At 45.6% G+C, this 18,771-nt stretch overlaps 2 protein-coding genes across 3 annotated transcripts in view; both read right to left on the bottom strand.

The window, feature by feature from the left end:
- LOC310747938 (tigger transposable element-derived protein 1-like) overlaps window positions 1–18,771 on the bottom strand; it is a 943,100-nt gene that overhangs the window by 595,314 nt on the left and 329,015 nt on the right. The window lies entirely within an intron of this gene.
- The window catches only part of BRCA1 (BRCA1 DNA repair associated), a 54,750-nt gene continuing 48,993 nt past the window's right edge, over window positions 13,015–18,771 (bottom strand). The window contains exons 18-21 of the mRNA XM_083582383.1: window positions 18,160–18,214; window positions 16,614–16,687; window positions 15,646–15,706; window positions 13,015–14,282 (exon numbers count right to left, since the gene is read on the bottom strand). Coding sequence (XP_083438509.1) covers window positions 14,173–14,282; window positions 15,646–15,706; window positions 16,614–16,687; window positions 18,160–18,214 — 300 coding nt within the window. The 3' untranslated portion in view covers window positions 13,015–14,172. The remainder of the gene's footprint in view (window positions 14,283–15,645; window positions 15,707–16,613; window positions 16,688–18,159; window positions 18,215–18,771) is intronic.

Below are 18,771 nucleotides of genomic sequence, written 5' to 3'. Positions count from 1 at the left end.
TCACCAATAGTCAGCATGGATTTCTGAAAAATAAGTCATGTCAGACTAACCTGATCTCGTTTTTTGACAGAATTACCAGCCTGGTAGATGAAGGGAACGCAGTGGATGTAGCCTACCTTGATTTCAGCAAGGCATTTGACAAGGTGCCCAATGATATTCTTGTAAAGAAGCTGGTAAAATGCGGTCTTGACTATGCTACCACTCAGTGGATTTGTAGCTGGCTGACTGACCGAACCCAAAGGGTGCTCATCAATGGTTCCTCTTCATCCTGGAGAAGAGTGACTAGTGGGGTGCCACAGGGTTCTGTCTTGGGCCCGGTCTTATTCAACATCTTTATCAACGACTTGGATGATGGACTCAAGGGCATCCTGATCAAATTTGCAGATGACACCAAACTGGGAGGGGTGGCTAACACCCCAGAGGACAGGATCACACTTCAAAACGACCTTGACAGATTAGAGAACTGGGCCAAAACAAACAGGATGAATTTTAACAGGGAGAAATGTAAAGTATTGCACTTGGGCAAAAAAAATGAGAGGCACAAATACAAGATGGGTGACACCTGGCTTGAGAGCACTACATGTGAAAAGGATCTAGGAGTCTTGGTTGACCACAAACTTGACATGAGCCAACAGTGTGACGCGGCAGCTAAAAAAGCCAATGCAATTCTGGGCTGCATCAATAGGAGTATAGCATCTAGATCAAGGGAAGTAATAGTGCCACTGTATTCTGCTCTGGTCAGACCTCACCTGGAGTACTGTGTCCAGTTCTGGGCACCACAGTTCAAGAAGGACATTGACAAACTGGAACGTGTCCAGAGGAGGGCAACCAAAATGGTCAAAGGCCTGGAAACGATGCCTTATGAGGAACGGCTAAGGGAGCTGGGCATGTTTAGCCTGGAGAAGAGGAGGTTAAGGGGTGATATGATAGCCATGTTCAAATATATAAAAGGATGTCACATAGAGGAGGGAGAAAGGTTGTTTTCTGCTGCTCCAGAGAAGCGGACACGGAGCAATGGATCCAAACTACAAGAAAGAAGATTCCACCTAAACATTAGGAAGAACTTCCTGACAGTAAGAGCTGTTCGACAGTGGAATTTGCTGCCAAGGAGTGTGGTGGAGTCTCCTTCTTTGGAGGTCTTTAAGCAGAGGCTTGACAACCATATGTCAGGAGTGCTCTGATGGTGTTTCCTGCTTGGCAGGGGGTTGGACTCGATGGCCCTTGTGGTCTCTTCCAACTCTATGATTCTATGATTCTATGATTCTATGATTCTATGACTTTCGATCCTTCATTTGCATACAAACTATCCAATCACTGAACATCACTTTCGATCCTTCATTTGCATAACTATCTACAGTATCCCCCTGCTGGCCCAGGGTGAGAACTTCAGTACATAACACCAACCTTCCGACTGGTAGGCCCAGGAGCCTCAGTGGTTTAGACCACAACACATGCAGCAATATCCATTGTGGCTAGTAGCCTGACAGTAGCTATCAAGAACAACACCCACAGCCATGCCCCCAAGGAGAGTCGACAAACACCCACAGCAGCAATATACAGCATAATACCCAATTTATTAGGATCAGCCTGATTGCAACCCGCTAAATGGTTTCCTAGGAGCAAGCACCATTGAATCCCGTTCTGCTGACTTCCGACTAAAAGGGTTCAACTTGTGAAACGCGGAGAACTTTTAACAAATGAATCTACGGCAGCCTGAAATGCATCCTTTAACTTTTAATTGGAAATGCTAACCATCTTGCAAAGAAGTGTTACTATTCACACACATCAAGAATTAGAAGCCCCATCAAAGGAAAGGAAAAGAGACTTTGCTCAGACGATGTTCCACATTCTCCACCTTCCTCTGTTCTAATCTGTCACAAACAAATTTGAAAGCCTCATTAACATCACTTCATTTACTTACCAGAGCAGGGAGGTTCTGTCAATTACCCCCTGCTCTTAAAAAAAAGAGAGAGAGAAAGTCCTGGAGCTCCATTCCTCCTCCACTAAAGCTTTGCAAATTAACAGATCTTTACATTCAAAACTGTAATGCTAGAAAAATGAATTGGAAGAACCCAGAGGCCATTTAATTTACCAGCTGAATTGCACAACCACTTTTCCCCCAGCTACCTGACCGTAACATTTACGGTCAGACTTTTACTGAGGTTTCCGGGCATTCCTGGGTAAGCAAACACAATCCTGTGCTTTCAGCTTTTAATCCGTTTACTGTTTTATATTGCATTTTAATTGATGCGTTTGTTTTGTGAGCCGCCCACAGAGCTTATGCTGTGGGGTGGCTACATAAATTCAGTTAATAAAATAAAATAAAAATAATGAATAATACATCCTTCCCAGAAGAATGAGCAGCGAGGGCTCCATCTGGGAATTCTGCTTTCCCTAGAACGTGGTCCTGGTTTGTGAGACAATTCATACACTCACTAGAGGCAGTCCCTGCTTCCCAGGGCTTCATGTCTAAGAAGAAACGTGCTGGGACTCGAATGTGCTTGCCAGGCATATTGCCTAGGGCTGAAATCTCCGCCCTTCAGCTCAAATATTTGAAAACAGCGTTCCCAAGCGGAAAAGCAGCTGGGAGATGACACTGACTGCACACACATCACACATGTAAATCACATTTTCCACCCAAAGAATATTGGGAATTGTAGTTTGTTAAGGGTGCTGCGAACTGTAGCTCTGTGAGGGGGTAAACTATAGATCTCATGATTTTTTTTTGGGGGGGGGGGTGTCTGCACCGCCCAAGTGCATAGTCAGAAGCTGACTTTGTTATCATTGCTTCAAATGCGTCAGAAATGGTTCCTTGGCACTGGTTTTTTAAGGTGAGGGGGGCCAGTGTTGTGGCTCTGATGGACCTTTGGCAAGAAAGACATACAAACAACATAACCATTTGTTATTTTTTTGGATCTAGAGACAGAAGGAATCCTACCAAGCATCTGACTTGGTCGCCCCAGCTACTCTGGGCGGCTTCCAGAATGTATAAAAACGTAACGAAACATTAGACCAGGGTTACTGGACCCAGAGGCAACCTCAACTTCCCCTGACGGGGCTGAGAGTGGAGCACCTGCAGGCAATGGGTCCTCCATCACCTCAGGAACCAGAGCAGACTCAGCTGGTGCCTGCACCTGAGGATCCGGCACAGGTGAGGTTCAAGCCCCTGCCCCGGCTCAGCCGGCCCTGGAGGCGGGGACTCCTGTGCAGGCTGGGATTCCTCAGGTTCAGCCTCTGAATCAGATTCCCAGGCAATCACACCAGGAATTTGTTCACCCCCCCAAAAAAAAAAAACTCCAAACAAACATGGTCTGAGGGACAGTGGACCGGCCCACAGCTGAAAAAGGCTGCTGACCCCTGCATTAGATCTTAAAAAGCTTCCGTATACAGGACTGCCTTCAGATGTCTCCTAAAAGTTAGTTATGCATCTCCTTGATATCTGATGGGAGAGCATTCCAGAGGGAGGGTGCCACTACCGAGAAGGCCCTCTGCCTGGTTCCCTGTAGCTTCCCTGTAGCTTCACATCTAGCTCAGGCTCTGCATCAAGATACCCCACCATCCCTAAAGGTACCCATGCTTCTCGTTTCCTTTCAAGGCAATTCCTTAACTTTCCCCAACCCAGCATAAAGCTAGGTGTTCTCCCAAGCCAAGTAGCCAAGGCTATGCTATTTAGTACCTCTAACTTGCCACCAGTAAGATCATGGGTTGGCAAACTAAGGCCTGTGGGCCGGATCAGGCCCAATTGCCTTCTAGATCCACCCGCGGAAAGTCCAGGAATCGCCGTGTGGATCGCCAGAGCACGCATTCTTTTCCTCTCCCTCAGTGGCGTAGCGTGGGGGGTGCAGGGGGGGCCGGCCGCACCGGGCGCAATATCTGGGGGTTAGGGTTAGGGGGCGCAAATCCACGGATTAGGGGGCGCAAATCCACGGGTTAGGGGGTGCAAATTACTTGCCTTGCCCCGGGTGGTGACAACCCACGCTACGCCACTGCTCTCCCTCACACGGCGGCACTTTTCTTCTCAGGGACAGAGCAATTTTGTCCCACGGCGGGCGCCATCAACGCCGGGAGTCGGCTCGCCCACCTGCCCGCCTCATTCCTCCCATGGCGTTCAGGCAGGTTGTTGTGGTGGCTGTGACTACCACTTGCGGGTTGGCAGGGGGCTCTGTCTTCTCTTTTTCCCCAAAAATTTTTTTATTGGTTTTCCAAAATTTTAAACAAACAAACAAACAAACAAACAAACAAACAAACATCTTAACTGTTCTTGATCCCATTTTAGTAACATTGTTAAGTGACTTCCTCAAATCCCCCTGGCTGAATTTCAGTGTATATCATTGTAACAGTTTTCCGAAACCATTTTCCTCATAAAATTAACTTAATCACTTAACATCTTACTTTGTTTTCATTTTGACTTTAAACATATTATTCTCTAACATCACATAATTAAATCCTAAGCCTATCTGGTATTTGCAAGTTTTTCCAATTACGTTATCTTAGCATATTTAACAAAATATTCTTTAAATTTCATCCATTCCTCTTGGTACTCCTCCTCCTTCTGGTCACGGACTCTTCCAGTCAGGTCAGCTAGCTCTGAAAAGTCCATCATCTTCATCTGCCATTCCTCCACTGTTGGGACTTCTTGTGATTTCCAATTCTTAGCTAACAAAATTCTAGCTGCAGTTGTGGCATACAAAAACAATCTTTTGGGGGCAATTCCAAACCTATTATTCCAAGAAGAAAGGCCTCTGGTTTCTTAATACTCTTTCTTCTTCTCCGTGGTGCCTCTCAGGAAGCAGCAGCAGGTGGTGGGTAAAAGCTCTGTTGCCCCCCGCCCCCGGTTCCCCTCCCTCCCTCCGTGGTCCTCCACTGGGGCTGCTGCTTCTGTCTTCGCCGGCCAACGACGCCTCCTACCCCGTCACGGCGCCTGGCTGACTGGAGAAGCCCAACTGCGGCTGTTGGGACGACAACTGGGACAGGTAAAGCAAAGCATCTTCAGGCCTCTTTGCGGGTGGGTGAAAATCGTTCATTTCTTTCTCTCTTCAAAATATAGTCCGGCCCCCCGCAAGGTCTGAGGGACAGTGGACCGGCCCCCTGCTGAAAAAGTTTGCTGACCCCTGAGCAAGATGCTCATACAGTGGTACCTCTGGTTACATACTTAATTCATTCTGGAGGTCTGTTCTTAACCTGAAACTGTTCTTAACCTGAATCACCACTTTAGCTAATGGGGCCTCCTGCTGCCGCCGCGCTGCCGGAGCACGATTTCTGTTCTCATCCTGAAGCAAAGTTCTTAACCTGAAGCACTATTTCTGGGTTAGCAGAGTCTGTAACCTGCAGCCTATGTAAGCTGAAGGGTATGTAACCCGAGGTACCACTTTACTATGCAATGTAGCATCGTATGTTACTCAAAGCAGCAAAGCAATTTCTTGTGGCTCTGTTATTTTTGGAGGCGTGAACACTCCCAGCATCCTGGCCATTATCTGACCCAAGGAAAAGGGATTTCCCCCCCTACCTACTGCCCGTGCTTCTGCAACGTGGATTAGCATGCAAGCCCTGGTACAGGAATCAGTCACTTTGACTCCTTGATTTAACTCTCTTCCTCCCTAGAGCTGCCATAAATCCCTAATCTAAGGTTTAAAACTGTAGCCATCAAAGCTTTCCCTGGAGGGGTGGGGGTGGGGAAGCAGAGAGGCTCTATTGGAGACACCCCACCGGCCTCTCTGGGCTCTCAGATTCGGAGCAGCTTTCCAAGGGATGCATGCCAGCGGTGGGTGGAGCCAGAGAGGAAAGTGGGTGGGGCAATAAATGCAAATTTTGTATGTGTACTGTAGGCTAGTTTCTACACACATTCTCTTCCAGGGGTGCCAACTTGAATAAAATATGGGGGGGGCAGATAAGCCCCACCCTGCACAATCAATCACATGACACAGCACACACATACCAATTGAATGGCAATGCCCATTAACTTTTTGGGGGGGTTGCCCCCTCAAATATTTTATGTTTGAAGTATCGGCCCCTAGGAGTTGGCTCCTATGTTCCCTTCTCTTTTATATATATATATATATAATTTCTATTAAATTTTCTGTTTTACACTTTAAAGTACTCATTTTTCACATCCTTAAGCTATCAATGACTTCTCTTTTTCTTTCCATGGTTCATTTTGCATATCATAAATCCCTGCACATTTTACAAAAACTATACCACTCAGTATTCCATTATTACATCCTTCAAAACTTATTTACACTGTTGAATTCATCATAATGCTGCCAGCGTTTTCAGTTGTACACAGTTATTTCCCATATATTCAACAAACGTTTTCCAATCTTCTCTAAAAGTATGTTCTTCTTGTCCTCTTATTTTATATGTTAAGTCCGCAAGCTGCGCGTATTCTGTCAACTTAAGCTGCTATTCTTCTTTGGTTGGGACCTCGCTCGTTTTCCATTTTTGGGCTAACAAAACACGAGCCACAGTAGTGGCATACATAAATAACCTTTTTTGACACCTGGGAATTTCAGTCTGGATTATCCCCAACAGAAAGGACTCAGGGTTTTTTTTTGGGGGGGGGGGTTCACTTTTGAACATTTTTCCGATTCATGATGTATCATTTCCCAATACTCTTTCCCTGTTTTACAAGACCACCACATATGAAAGAATGTGCCCTCAACCTCTTTGCATTTCCAGCACCTATGTTCCCTTCGCTATCCTCCAGTCAGACAAGCATGGAGCGGAAAATTACTGTCCCAAGTTCTCCCTTCCGAACCTATTTTTAAAGACCCAAACTTGTCTCAGGGAACAGTGACCAGCATAAGCAGTAAGAAGACCCTTTCACACTGAAAACATGAGTTGTTGTTTTTTTGGTTTGTTTTCCTCTCTGCCAAGGTTTACCACAGGTTCTCTCACAATAGTAGGCACCAGTGGCAAAACCATGGAGAAAATACACCCTTGTGCAAATTAATTGAAACAAAGTATGTCTTCTATGCCACATTGATCAGTCTGTCAAGCACCCACAGAAGATGATGTTTTGAGGATGTTTCAGTTATTACGATGTCAGAAGCCTGCAGCCAATAGAAGGAATGATGCGCTCGCCACAATATATTGAGGTTCTACGAAAGAGAGTTATTCCAGAGCTGGAAAAGAGCTTTCCTGACCATACTGGGATATTGCAGCAGGACCTAGCCCCCAGTCACACATCGAAAGTGGTGAAGAAATTCATGACAGAGCAGCAAATACAGGTACTTGATTGGTCAGGGAATTCCCCAGACGTAAATCCCATGGAGAATTTGTGGGCTATATGCAAAAGTTGCCTCCGTGCTGTAGACTGTACGACTATGGAGAAGCTCATTCAGGCGCTGATTCAAGTGTGGTACAGGGATCCGAAAATCAACAGTGACTGTTCGAAACTAGTAGACTCCATGCCAAATCGTGTTCAAATGCTGCTTTAAAAAAGCGGAGGTCATATCTGTTACTAATGTACCAATATGTGAGTTTTGTGCATGTATATGTGAGTTTTGTACAACAAACAATGACTTTGGTACAGTAGTTTATTGGGTGACAGAGCAGCTATAACAGTGCCTGTATAACAGACAAACTGGTTTAGCCCTTGTCAATGAATCCTGGGGATTTGGAAAGCCTTTGCACCCATAGTTCTAGTTACAGGTAGGTAGCCGTGCTGGTCTGCCATAGTCGAAACAAAATAAAAAAATCCTTCCAGTAGCACCTTAGAGACCAACTAAGTTTGTTATTGGTATGAGTTTTCGTGTGCATGCACACTTCTTCAGATATCTGTATCTGTATATGAAGAAGTGTGCATGCACACAAAAGCTCATACCAATAACAAACTTAGTTGGTCTCTAAGGTGCTACTGGATTGATTTTTTTAAATTTTGTTTCAATATGAAAATGGATATTAATATGACTCTCCTACAGAAAAGCCAAGGCCTAAATTCCAAGTAGGGGCTGCCCTTGAAGCTGACCCAGAAACTCCAGCGGGTGCAGAATGCTGCGGCAAGGCTCCTTACAGGGTCCTTGTCGCAGGATCACATTCATTCAGTGCTTTTCCAGCTGCACTGGCTCCCGGTGGAGTACCTTTAAAGCCCTATGTGGCCTAGGACCCTCATACCTATGGGACCGCCTCTCCTGGTATGCCCCGCGGAGGCCCTTAAGGTCCATAAATAACACTTTTGAGGTCCTGAGCCTCAAGGAGGTTGGATTGGTCTCAACTGGGGCCCGTGCCTTTTCAGCACTGGCCCCGACTTGGTGGAACGTTCTGTCACAAGAGACCAGGGCCCTGCAGGATTTGACATCTTTCCGCAGGGCCTGCAAGATGGAGCTGTTTCTCCTGGCCTTCAGCTTAGACTCACTCTGACCCCTTATATGGGATTTGGTATATAAATTTTCCCTTGCCTTTTTTGCTGGCCCATTTAGGACCAGCATGGATAGCTGGCTCGGGTGGATATCTGATGTTTCTTCCCTTTATGGTGTTGATTTATGGGCTACTACTAAGATGAGATGGCAAGAATAAATACTGACATCCTGGGCATCAGTGAACTAAAATGGACGGGAATGGGCAAATTCAGTTCAGATGACCATCATATCTACTCAAACCTATCCATTCTTAAGGAAATCAGCCCTGAGTGCTCACTGGAAGGACAGATCCTGAAGCTGAGGCTCCAATACTTTGGCCACCTCATGAGAAGACTCCCTAGAAAAGACCCTGATGTTGGGAAAGATGGAGGGCACAAGGAGAAGGGAAAGACAGAGGACGAGATGGTTGGACAGTGTTCTCGAAGCTACAAACATGACTCTGACCAAACTGCGGGAGGCAGTGGAAGACAGGAGTGCCTGGAAGACAGGAGTGCCTGGCGTGCTCTGGTCCAGGGGGTCACGAAGAGTCAGACACGACTAAACGACTAAACAACAACAAACTAAGATGAGGCTGCATTTTAAGTTGTATTTTAAGCCGTCTTTTAATTAACTGTGGGTTTTTTTCTATTATGTTTTATTGTAATTTTGTATTTGGTGTTAGCTGCCCTGAGCCCGGCCCTGGCCGGGGAGGGCGGGGTATAAATAAAATTATTTGATGATGATGATGAAGTGCCATGCAATGATCTTTTTTTGTTCCCCTTCACAGCCTTGGCTGCAACTACTTTTCCAAAGGCGTTGCATCCCTGCTCACCTCTCCAGAGAGATAATTTCACAGTGCCTCCTATGGGGGCATGTTGGCAGCTTCCTCATGTTACCTGGGTAACATTTCCCAGATAGCTATAATCTCCTGGAAGGCAGATAACGGAAGCCAATGTGGACTTTGAAGATAAGCAAGCTGTCAGTCAGAAGGTGAGGTTGACTTGACAGTTAAAAATGTTGTTGCAGCTCTTGGCAGTGGATGGGGACAATCTTGATGCAATCGGGCTTCGGATTCTGCTGCTTGCTAATGAGTTCTTGTGAGGCAGTATCTGCCTTCATTATGCGGGCGTCAAACACGCAATGATGCATCTGCTTCTCGTTCCAATGGAACCAATGGCAGACAAATCCATCACCGCAAGTGCCATTTTACATTTACGAAATGGCCACTTCACATCTCTTTCTCCTTCCACGGGAAACATTGGAGAACAGTTGCACTTGCAACCTGAACAGTCTAGGGCAGCGCAGCCCAGCTTTTCATACCAAAAGGGCTGCAAGAGTACTTTGGCATGGCACCCGGGGGCTGCACATTGCCTTTCCATGCCCAGGGTGCTGGGGAACCTAAGAGAGATGTCTGGCTTTGGAAAGTAGGTGGAAGGACTCTAGGACTCTGTCAGAGCCTTCACTCCTTCTTCCCAAAGCCCAGCACCTCGCTTACCTGGCTTTGGGAAGGCTGCCTGAGGGCGTCAAAAGTTGCCAAGGGCCATTTATTAAATGCAGCCCTCAGCCACACATTTAATAAATAATAATAATTAATAATAATAATAATTTATTTATACGCCGCCCATCTGGCTGGGTTTCCCCAGCCACTCTGGGCAGCTTCCAACAGAATATTAAAATACAATAGTCTATTAAACATTAGAAGCTTCCCTAAACAGGGCTGCCTTCAGATGTCTTCTAAAAGTCTGGTAGTTGTTTTTCTCTTTGACATCTGGTGGCAGGGTGTTCCACAGGGCGGGTGCCACCACCGAGAAGGCCCTCTGCCTGGTTCCCTGTAACCTTTTTTCTCGCAGTGAGGGAACTGCCAGAAGGCCCTCAGAGCTGGACCTCAGTGTCCGGGCAGAACGATGGGGGTGGAGACGCTCCTCCAGGTATACTGGACCAAGGCTGTTGTTGTTTAGTCGTGTCCGACTCTTCGTGACTCAATGGACCAGAGCACGCCAGGCACCAAGGCTATTTAGGGCTTTAAAGGTCAGCACCAACACTTTGAATTGTACTCGGAAACATACTGGGAACCAGTGTAGGTCTTTCAAGACCGGTGTTATGTGGTCTCAGTGGCCGCCCCCAGTCACCAGTCTAGCTGCCACATTCTGGACCAACCTGGTCTAGGGGCAGGATACATGACTGTGGCTTTGGTGTGGGGGGTTACTTTCATTTCTTTTAAATAACTGCTGGCTATGTTGGCTGGAGTTGACGGGAGTCCCATATCTGAAGGGCTACAGGTGAGGAACCTCCTTAAAGGTTTGTGGTTCAAATCAATGGTGGTGCAATGGCTAAAGAAGGAAAGCAATAAACAGAGAAAAACAAATCAATGAGCTTTTGCAATGTAATTGTGTACTATTTTCCAATCACTGTAAGCCCCACTACATATGGCATGTTAAGGCCATCATCTAGTTAAACAAATCTGTTGTCTTCAATGGCACCTAACACCCAAGAAAGTGTCCACAGAGCAGCCATCTTAGTTGATCAAGTAATGCTGTATCTATGTGCGTATGGGTAAACATAATGCTCCTGAAGCAAGAAGTGCACATAAGCAATAACAGGCATAATATTTTTAAGACAGGAATGGGAAACCTGCAGTTCTCCAGGTATCTGACTCCCATCAGTCCCAAGCAACATGGCCAGTGGTCAAGGCGATATAGTCCAACAGCATCTCCAGGACCACAGGTTTCCCATCCCTGAGAGAAGACAGCTTCCACAATGCCTGCTTACCTGTACAGGGAAAGCACAAGGCAGGAACTAGGAGAAGCCAATAAGGGGATATGCTCCAGGCTCTAGGCCTCTCCCTTTAAGGACTGCCAGACCTCATCCATGAAGGTTAGAGCATGAGAAGGCTAGTCAGAGCTGATGTGGAGCCATCTGGAATTAAGGCTCCATTTGTGTTCCAATAATAATAATAATAATAATAATAATAATAATAATAATAATAATTTATTATTTATACCCCGCCCATCTGGCTGAGTTTCCCCAGCCACTCTGGGTGGCTCCCCCAGACAAACAGTACAGCATTAAATATTAAAAAATTCCCTGAACAGGGCTGCCTTCAGGTGTCTTTTAAAGATAGGATAGCTGCTTATTTCCTTCACATCTGAAGGGAGGGTGCTCCACAGGTTGGGCACCACTACTGAGAAGGCCCTTTGTCTGGTTCCCTGTAACCTCACTTCTCGCAATGAGGGAACCGCCAGAAGGCCCTTGGCGCTGGATCTGTGTTCGGGCTGAATGATGGGGGTGGAGACGCTCCTTCAGGTATACTGGGCTGATGCCGTTTAGGGCTTTAAAGGTCAGCACCAACACTTTGAATTGTGCTCGGAAACATACTGGGAGCCAATGCAGATCTCTCAGAACCGGTGTTATGTGGTCCCGGCGGCCACTCCCAGTCACCAGTCTAGCTGCCGCATTCTGGATTAATTGCAGTTTCCGGGTCACCTTCAAAGGTAGCCCCACGTAGAGCACGTTGTAGTAGTCCAAGCGGGAGATAACTAGAGCATCCACCACTCTGGCGAGACAGTTCGTGGGCAGGTAGGGTCTTAGCCTGCGTACCAGGTGGAGCTGGTAGACAGCTGCCCTGGACACAGAATTAACCTGCGCATCCATGGACAGCTGTGAGTCCAAAATGACCCTTTACAGTGATCTGTCTACAATGAGCACTCTCTGCTTTCAGTTATCATACTGGGCATGACCTCACTGATCCCAGACAGCTAGCTGGACCTTCCACCTCCCAGGCCTTGGGTGGACTCTGCCACCTCAGAAAAAAAGTGCTTGCCATGTGACTTTTTAAAAATATAAACACACGCATTAAAAATTACATTTAAAAAACCATCTGCCTAATTAAAACGTGCACCATTTTAGCCAATCCACCAAACTTATCAATTAAATACCACACCCCTACTCTGTAGCCTGTGTCTATGCACATAGAGATCTATTTAAAAAAGATGCTTGGGCCTAAGTGATTGATACTGAAATGGTACAGTGCAGGCAGATTCATTGTGTTTTTGTAAGGTTGCCCCAAGGCTCTTTTGCTATAGGAGGCTTAAACCTTGTGTTGCTTCTTCAGGCTTGGATGTGGAGGGAGCAGAAATCCCAAGCATGCTTCCATGTTGGCAGAATGCAAGCTTCCTTTGCTCACATTATTTGAAAACATAAAACCGCTGGATCCAGAGCCTCAGGGTAGCTGGCAAACTTAGCAAAAACAGAATGCCAATAAAAAGCTACCATGAAATATTTAAAATATTAAAACAAACAACACACTGTAAAATATGCTTCTGAGCGAGCCCATTCTCATCCGTGGAAGTAAAGAAACGAGAGTCAGCTAGCAAGGTGAGGACCCAGCTAGCAAGTCTTTCTTCCATCATCACTGTCCTGTCCCCTTCTAGGGAGGAGGAGGGAAGGCAGGGCTCTCATTTTGCTTGGCACCTGAGCAAGTGGGAATTGTCTTTTCTGTAGATGACCTCCTGCTGCACAGGGTGGGTAAGCAAATGTTTGGATCTCATGGCAGTGCCTTTACCTTTAAGAATCCCATCCTTCTCACAATAAGGGGACCTGCTCTACACAGATCTTACATGCCAGATAAAACCTGTGCAGGAATAGAGTGGTGACTTTTCATTAAAAAAGGTCCTGCTACTTTCTTCCACTGGAACCATTTTTATTTCTTGCTGCACTGTTTTGTCATGGGTTTATGGCACTCTGTACAATGTGCTGTTTTACAGATTTAGAATATTTTTTGTTCTTCTACTAAGCCATATTTGTAGCTATCGGTGAAATACAAATTCCAAAAGGGAAAATTACAGCTCTGTGTCGGAACTGACTCTCACAGAAGTGTGTGAGTGAGCAAAACCTGCACCTGACTTACTTGCTTTTAGAATTGCAGAACATCGAAGGATTGCTCCAAATGCATTATGCAATGTAACTCTTTCAAAGCTAACTCGGCGGGGCGGGAATTGAGAAAGAAAATAACATGATGGGTTCTACCCTTCTTTTAACTGTAAACAAGCAAATTTTATTTATGGATCTCAGTTTGCTTGACAATAGGAAGTGGTAAATATTCTGTTGTTTCAAAGGCACTTTTCCATACTTGTGGGAAGTAAGCCAGCAAAGTTTTTTAAAAAGGGGTGCTTTGTCCCATGGTACATGGAAGAAGTAGGCTGATCAAATATCCTAACCCAAAAATAATGGCTGGGTCTTCTGTGGATCCAGGAATATAATGATCAAAACCTGTTTGCATTTAACTTGCTAGAGAGATGCTAGATTTATTTCCTTTGAGCAAAACAAATATTTGACTTGGGACATACTTCCTTATGATGCAGGGGCACATTGAAGTGTTTTTTGTGTGTGTGCCATCTCCAGTGTGACTGTGCTTCTTATTAGAAGATGTTGCTATGCCAGTATTCCAGCATAAGTGCATCTTTGTATGTGAACACCCTACCCCATTAAACAAGCAGATAAAATACTGCCATCCTCCTGAGTTAATTGAAGCTCTCAGATCCATATAACTCTTTCAAACGATTACATCTCCAAGACATGAAGAGAAAAGTCTCCCAAACAAGGCAGCAATTGGATAGTAAATAATGCATCTGCAACAGCACAGAAGAGCACATTATTGCTTGGCTCACGACGGCAAAGATAGAAGTATCACAGTTTTAAGTTCTGCCTTTGGCGGGCGATGGGGTGTTTTCATGCCAACTGAAATATTTATCTCGCAAGTGAAACCACAGTGTCTGCCTTTCACAAAAGTTCCACAGAAATCCTTTCCTGAAGATTCTGTGTTCAAAAGGCCATCCTTTCACACCTGTTGCACGATGTATTCGTCAAATGCCTGGCGTTGATAGCATGCAATACTGTCCAGCATCCACTCTCGTGAGACTACAGTAGCACTGCATTGCGGTGGGATCCCTGCAATACAAGATCAATTGTGAGAATTTTAATGTCCACACTCTCTTGTTCCCCTTCTCTCTACCCAGAGGGCTCAGGAATGCACTTTCTTTCAGAGCATCTTTGATGGATGACCTTTCAAAATGCCAGACGCACAAAAACTGCAAATGACAAGGGGCAGATCGTGTGAGCGGGTTTGAACTGTTGCTGCAACATCCCTTGACATTACTTGTTAGCTATTTGTTTAGCTATCAAGCAACTTTGAGTGATAGTGTGCATGTGTGGGTAAGGATGGGCCAAGCCCATGACCTAATCTAAGTCACTAATCCACATCCCTTGCCCTTCATGTTGGGGAAAGAGAGGCAGGTATACGTGAGCCAGTGAAAGAGGAAGTTTTCTTCTCCTTCGTGTAACCTTGCTGTGTCTCCCTCCAAAGCCATTTTAGGAAGTACAAGCAGAAAACAAAGGGGAAACAAGGAGGCTAGGGGGCGCAACCAGCTCTCACCACTACAAAACATCAATGTGAGACTTTACAGCTGCACCAGGAAGTATCCACAAATAGGCTTGCCAGCCTACTGGCACCAAATGACTCTAGCTCTCTAGGGAACAGGATGCCTGCAGTACACAGACCCTTTCGCTGCCTGGAGCTGTCACTTGAGATCCCAGTCTGGAGAAAGTAAAACACAGGCATCTCTTCTGAGCATTGGCAAGAGGGAGCACTGCTTCAGTTTCTTACCTTCCCCATGGTAAAGGTAAAGGGACCCCTGACCATTAGGTCCAGTCGTGGCCGACTCTGGGGTTGCGGCGCTCATCTCGCTTTATTGGCCGAGGGAGACGGCGTACAGCTTCTGGGTCATGTGGCCAGCATGACTAAGCCGCTTCTGGCGAACCAGAGCAGAGCACGGAAATGCCGTTTACCTTCCCACCAGAGTGGTACCTATTTATCTACTTGCACTTTGACATGCTTTCGAACTGCTAGGTTGGTAGGAGCAGGGACCGAGGAACGGGAGCTCACCCCGTCGCAGGGATTCGAACCGCCGACCTTCTGATTGACAAGCCCTAGACTCTGTGGCTTAACCCACAGTGCCACCCGCATCCCTTCCGCATATACTAGTGCAAATGAGAGAAGCCAGCACCTCTTCCCCAAACCCCTCTGTGTGTGCTACAGGGCTATGGAAGTTGGTGTTAGGCATTATTTATTACCGGCTAGTAAAGTCAAGCTAACAAATGTGAACTCCTGATCCAGAGCCTTGCACAGCTAATTCTGCTTCCTCTAGACATTTATTCTGCCATGGCTGGTATTTATTATTCCAAACCAGTACACAATCGGACACTTTGTAACCTATGTTTATCTTGGGAGACATGGGCAGCACGATAATCTCACCTTGGCAGGCAGTGTCTTCGCTCCAAGCTTCGGGCTGAACGACCACCACAGCAGTAGAGTTCTAGGGGTTGCAAGATAAAAGAGAAGAATGAGGAGGAGGAGGCATATACTGGATCAAATTTGCCTGCCTGTCTGGAGCCAGAGATACTGTTGGGACAGGTTGTTCTCCACTTTGTTGCAGCATTGCAACTCGACAGGGAGTTGAGGAGAAACCTTCCCCCTACCTTCCCAACTGCACAAAAATTAAGCAAATATGTTAGGGGCTTAAGACAGTGCCAGAGAAACCAGGCTTGAAGCTAAGGGTGGCACAGGGGCGGTCTAAGGGCACACTGAAAACTGCACTCTCCCAACACATGTCCATGAATGCATGTCCTCTCAGCATCAAATTGTCCATAGCTCTTTGCTCAGACAGCAAGTGAGATGTCACGGTCCTATATAGTGTCAGGTGTGTGTGACTTGTGAAAAGCAAAAATCAACAGGTCACATTCTGCCACTGAACTACACATGCCTGATATACACAACGTTTCAGATTAAAACATTCCTGGCAGCAGCGCTAGGAAACAAACTGCCATCTGACTGATATTTGGTGCAAAGGCGGGGAGCTTTCTTCAGGTCAGGGGTTAAATTTCCTTGTGACCAGGATTTTAGGGGCTGCACAGGTGTGGCCAAAGTATGGCATTACCACAGTTGGTGCGGCTGCCCAACCCTCTCTCTCACATACTCTGCACAGTACTGAGCTAGATGCTGGTCTGACTCTGTATGAAATTAGAACCCCATACATACACCCGTGACCAACACAGGCCATGGGTCGATAAAGTTGAATAAAAAACAAGGCAAGCCAAATTCATCAGTACTTCAAAGGAATTAAAGGGGGCAAATGGAAATGCTCTCCCTCTGTCTGTCTTGTTTCTCACACACACTCAGATTGGCCCATTTCTCTGTACCCACAATATTAAATCCACACTTACTGTGGAATGTGAGAATAAGCGAGGTTCTTTCACAATAGAGGCACCGGACAGCTCTACCATCCACTCCAATTGTTCTAAGCAATTTCCACCCAGAGGGAAAGAGAGACACAACATCAATACACAATGGTAGAACAGGTTACCCCAACCAACATCAGACATACACACACTCCAAGCCCCAAATAGCTCCTCACAGACATTTTATTTTTATCAAACTTTGGAGATTCAGGAGTTGTATCCCAAAGACGTGACTGCTTAAATGAATCTGGAAAGGTGTGAGCAGTGGTATGACAGTGGTGGGGAACCTCCGCAGGCCAAATCAGGCCCAGCAGCTGTCTTAATCTGGCTTGTGAGGCAGCTTTGCCCCAATTCGCTGCAAAGGAAGAACCAGGAACCTTAAAGTGCACTCTCAAGCAAGGTTTGTTGCAAGCACTCGTTAGCCGGCTGGTGGTGATGGCAAGCTCCTTTCGGATCAGCTGCATTACAGAGTTCCCAGTCAGGTAATGCAGCTAATTCCTGCTTAAAGCAGGGCTTACAGTGATGCTGCTTGCAGCAAGTCTCATAAGGAAAAGCTACCTTTGTGCCACCCTCACCCCCCGTTTGATTTCAAACCACACAAGCAGCTTTGCTTGAATTCATGTTGCTCTCCAAAGGAAGATACTTTCATGATGTCATGGTGATGGCAGGTGGCCACCTGTCAAAGTCACCTGCTGGGGCTGGGGAACATCAAGATCTGGCCACTGGTCAGATCCAGTCTGCCCCCCACCCCCCGCCTGATAAAACCAGAAGCAGAATAAGTTATACAGAATAAGAAAAGAGATGCAGATTAATTTGTAAAACTTATTCGGGACACAAAATCATTTTTTTCCTGGGGCAAAATATGAGCAGAGCATACATTTGTCCAGCGTTCCAAAACAATGACTGATCAAGCAAGGAAATCTCAGAGTGCTGTGGTCCGGTCCCTTTTTCGACAATATTGGATAATTTCATCGGTGACTGAGCATGATCAAAGATAATAGTAATCCTGCTTCACTTTACAAGATTCCTTGTCTTTGAACAATGAAAAGGAACTCAAGAAGAGGGATTAACAGATCAATCTATTTCTGAGCCATATCAATTTTACAGGTGTTTACTCATGTTTGTTCCATTCCATTTCTGGATTAATCTTCAGTTGTTGTTTTTTTAAATCCATGCCAGAATTTGTATGCACTAAAATATCTATTTTATCACAAGATAAATATTTAAATGTGGAATTCATCTCAGTGCATATATTTCTAAAATTACTTTATCCTGAGATACTTTTTAAAATGCCTTTTGGTACTTTCGTTGAGACAAGAACTATCACAACAGTCAGAAATGTGTGACACCTGAAAGATAATTAATTATCCAATCTGTATTTTAGTCTGAGAGGTACAGATTAGGCCCATTTGCTTAAATGTAAACCAAACACAATTCTTCTCCATCCCCAGTAAGGATTCTCAGTGGCTTCTATTGTCTGGATTGTTTTCAAGCTCTTATCAACCTCTCTCCCTTATCGCAATCTCCTCACCTGGGAGCATGTCAGTGAATGGCCCATAGCAGCATATTTCTAAGCCTTGGAAAAGCTGGAAAGGAAAGCAGAAGTTTCAGAAGGGGTGTGAAATGAACTCCCAAACTAAGGAGCTCAATATGGGTATGAACTATGTTATAGGGATCTGCTCAGACCTGAGTATGTACAGCTAATATTATCCGAGTTAAAAACAACACCAGGCATTTAGATAAAAGATGAGCGCTTAACTAAACTCTGTCTCCATCTAAAAGTGCAGCATTTTTCTTTCCATCCCAATCAGTCTTTATGGTGACAAGACAATGGAGAATAACAACAACAAAACATACAGGCCGAAATGGCAGGCCACTCAGGCCGAGGGTGAGAGGCAAAATAAACAATTCAGCCAAGCAGAATCAAAGCTTTGCAGCAGGATCGTAAACACAATTTGCATCAGCTCCTAATTATAACTCTCCTTCGCTCCTTGAAGAACTAGAAATTAACTTTCTCTCTATAGCAACAGGGCAACATGACTTTTGATATTCTGCCAGCCTCTTCCTTATTAGTTTTTAATAGTCAGAAGTAGTCAGAGGGTTCTGAATATACGGTAGCTGTTTCTTAAAAAGATAAGAGCAT

The sequence above is a fragment of the Podarcis filfolensis genome (genome assembly GCF_964270895.1).
Source record: "Podarcis filfolensis genome assembly, chromosome: 13".
NCBI classification, from domain to species: Eukaryota; Metazoa; Chordata; class Lepidosauria; order Squamata; family Lacertidae; genus Podarcis; species Podarcis filfolensis.
The sequence above is the reverse complement of the archived record's forward strand: the minus strand, read 5'-3'. Positions and strand labels throughout refer to the sequence as shown.